Source organism: Nanorana parkeri, unplaced genomic scaffold (genome assembly GCF_000935625.1).
Source record: "Nanorana parkeri isolate BGI_ZX_2015 unplaced genomic scaffold, ASM93562v1 scaffold2070, whole genome shotgun sequence".
NCBI classification, from domain to species: Eukaryota; Metazoa; Chordata; class Amphibia; order Anura; family Dicroglossidae; genus Nanorana; species Nanorana parkeri.
Window position 1 is genome coordinate 214,367 of NW_017308338.1, and position 3,602 is coordinate 217,968.

At 49.7% G+C, this 3,602-nt stretch overlaps 1 protein-coding gene across 1 annotated transcript; it reads left to right on the forward strand.

Moving 5' to 3' along the window:
• The first annotated feature begins 289 nt into the window (after positions 1-289).
• LOC108800578 (extensin-like) lies at positions 290-1,549 on the forward strand. Its single transcript, XM_018572559.1, has one exon. The coding sequence runs from the start codon at positions 290-292 to the stop codon at positions 1,547-1,549; it is 1,260 nt and encodes a 419-aa protein (XP_018428061.1).
• Positions 1,550-3,602: the final 2,053 nt, after the last annotated feature.

Sequence of the window (3,602 nt, forward strand, 5' to 3'; positions counted from 1 at the left end):
GTGCTCGCCTGCACACGGGGGGGGTTTTCTCAATCCGCAGCACCGTGCGGCGCTGGACTCCACACTGTCTCCTGGATGGAGCCCCGAACATGAGCCAGCATTCTTCTCATAAGGGCTGTGCACAGTTGTGCGGACCAATCGGCAAAGATGTCAAAACCACGTCCTGCAGACTCCTGGCTCCCTCCTCATAATGCCGGCAAAGGGAAGAGCTGCTGGATGAACACTGGACTGGAGAAGGAAGAAAGATCTCCAACATGGAACTCCGTCCACGGCACTGAAAAGATTAGTCATGAATAGCGTCCCTTTAGCCAAGACCCACCTTATACTGCCACCAATCCATACCGCCACCAATCCATACCCCCACCACCCTATACTGCAACCAATCCATACCACCACCAATCTATACTGCCACCTCTCTATACCACCACCACCCTATACTGCCACCAATCCATACAACCACCCTATACTGCAACCAATCCATACCACCACCAATCTATACTGCCACCTCTCTATACCACAACCACCCTATACCACCACCACCCTATACTGCCACCAATCCATACCACCACCACCCTATACTGCAACCAATCCATACCACCACCAATCTATACTGCAACCTCTCTATACCACAACCACCCTATACTGCCACCACCCTATACTGCCACCAATCCATACCACCAATCTATACTGCCACCAATCCATACCACCACCACCACCACCCTATACTGCCACCAATCCATACCACCACCACCCTATACTGCCACCAATCCATACCACCACCAATCTATACTGCCACCACTCTATACCACCACCACTCTATACTGCCACCACTCTATACTGCAACCAATCCATACTGCCACCAATCCATACCACCACCACCACCACTCTATACTGCAACCAATCCATACCACCACCATATACTCCCCCCACCCCACACCCCCACCCCCCTATACTGCCACCAACCTATACTGCCACCAATCCATACCACCACCAATCTATACTGCCACCACTCTATACTGCAACCAATCCATACTGCCACCATTCCATACCACCACCACCACCACTCTATACTGCCACCACTCCTTTCTGCCACCAATCCATACCACCACCACCACCACCACCACTCTATACTGCAACCAATCCATACCACCACCACCACTCTATACTGCCACCAATCCATACTACCACCACTCTATACTTCAACCAATCCATACCACTGCCAATCGATACCGCCACCACTCCATACTGCCACCAATCCATACCACCACCACTCTACACTGCCACCAATCCATACTTCCACCACTCTATACTGCCACCAATCCATACTACCACCACCACTCTACCCTGCCACCAATCCATACTACCACCACCACTCTACACTGCCACCAATCCATACTTCCACCACTCTATACTGCCACCAATCCATACTTCCACCACTCTATACTGCCACCAATCCATACTACCACCACCACTCTATACTGCCACCACTCCATACCACCAAACTCTATACTACTGTAATAATCCTCTGGATCGCAGCTGTGACAGCTAGCTCCGCCCAATTGTGTATGTTTTGCCGGCATCTGTCAAAATGCCATTATGCGGCCGGAGCGGATGGGACGGCGTTTTTTTAATTATTATTTATCTTTATTTTTAATTGTTTTATTTTTTATTTTGTTGTCGTCGTGGACAACACTGGACGCCGTGATTGATCCTGGATTACTCCGGTGGATCCATTTTTTGGGTTTTATTTTTTTTACATTTTTTGTTTTTACTTTTCCAAATAAAGGATTTTATCAAAAGTCTGGACTTTTCAATAACTATTTTATTTAACCTTTTAGTGAATGTGTAGGAGTACAAGTACCCCTTACTCATTCACAAGGGAGGGGGGCGGCATCTGGGTGCCCCCTTAATTAAAGGGGTACCCCGATGCAGATAAGTCCCCTTGCCCGCAGACCGCCCACAACCAGCGGGTCAGGGTTGTGGGGGCGAGGCCCTTGTCCCCATCGGCACGGGGACACCCTCCCAGTGCCAAGGGCATGTGGTCTGGGAGGGAGGGGCACTCGCTTGTGTGTCCCCCCCCCCTTTCCGGCCCTGCCAGGCCTGTGCTCGGATCAAGGGTCTGGTATGGAATTTTAGAAGGGAACCCATGTTTTTTTCCCCCCCCATTTTTGGGGGTGGGGTTCCTCCTTAAAATTCCTCCCAGATCTTAAGGGCCTGGTATGACTTTTAGGAGGAACCCTACACAGTTTTTTTTTTTATGGTCCCTCCTAACATTTCCACCAGACCTAAAGGGTCTGGTATTGTTTGGGGGGGAACTGCACACTTTAAAAATGTATTTTTTTTTTTTAGAAATGTCAGTCTACACATCGTACAGATCCGTCACTTCACAGGCAGGTTAAGGGGACCCCCCAGGCACCATATTTGAAGGAATTTTTCTTTTTAACCCTTTAAGTCATGTTAAAATCACTTCTCCTTTAAAAACGGTATCATTTTTTTTTGGCATTGATTCCTGTCCCCCGGGGCAGTACCCGGACCCCCATACACCATTTATGGCCAATAACTTGCATATAAGCCCTCTTAAAGGGGACATTAATTTTCAAACGTTCGACCCCCATTGACTTGCATTGAGTTTGAGTTCGTATTCGAACTTTTCGGCCGTTCGAATGTTCGAATACGAACCAAACCCATCACTAAATACCACCAGTATAACGGATTAATCCCTATAAGAGTCCCACTGTATTAATGGCATACAAGCGTCTCTAAGTAATCAGTACGGATAGGAATACGAGGTATACATTAAGCACATTTGGGGGGTATATGTGAGCTCTGATGAGAACAGCAGATAGAGGTAGCGGACTTCGTTAAAGGAGAACTATGGTGTCAGGGCTTTTCCTGATAGTTCTCCTTATGGTAACGGGAGGACACAAACTAGCGTCCTCCCGTCACCCTAAGCTCAGTATACTGCGAGCTGCAGCTCACTGTATACTGAGACGCCGCAGCCGGAGCGGATCCCGGCCACTGTGTCGGGATCCGCCCAGCTGCATGGCTGACAGCTGGCTCTACCTATCTAGAGGCAGAGCCAGCTGTACCCGCCCCCTCCCCCGTCCGTTCTGCCAGTCAGCGCTGGAGGATCGGAGCGGGTAGGGGGGAATCCAGTCCCTCCCCTGTCACGGCAGAGAGCCGTGACAGGATTGAGAAGTGAGCGAACGCCGGTATGTGTTCGCTCACCTCCCGATCTACTGAGCCGACCTGTGACAGTCTCATTGTCACAGGTCGGCTAGAACTATGAGATGAGTGAAAAGCGCTCACCTCATAGTTCTCCTTTAACATGCCTAGTATACTGACAACTGTGATAACAGGTGCTGGCACTAGGCGGCAGTGCACACAAGCTCCTAGGCAGAATACAGTGGAGAGCCTGTGTGACTCAGTACTTGCGGTTGTAGTGTAGCTGCTGGCAGTGGGGAAGAATGTCTCAGGAACTCCTGGTGTGCTGCAGTGGCGTAACCAGAGTTATGGGCGCCCGGGGCAGAACATTTTTTTTCACCCCCACAAATTTTATTTTTAAAAAATGTGTCACCTTACCTTAGCCTGGTGGTCAGTGG

Excerpts from the sequence above, each read along its gene's own strand:
- LOC108800578 (XM_018572559.1), top strand. The coding sequence starts at position 290 with ATGAATAGCGTCCCTTTAGCCAAGACCCACCTTATACTGCCACCAATC.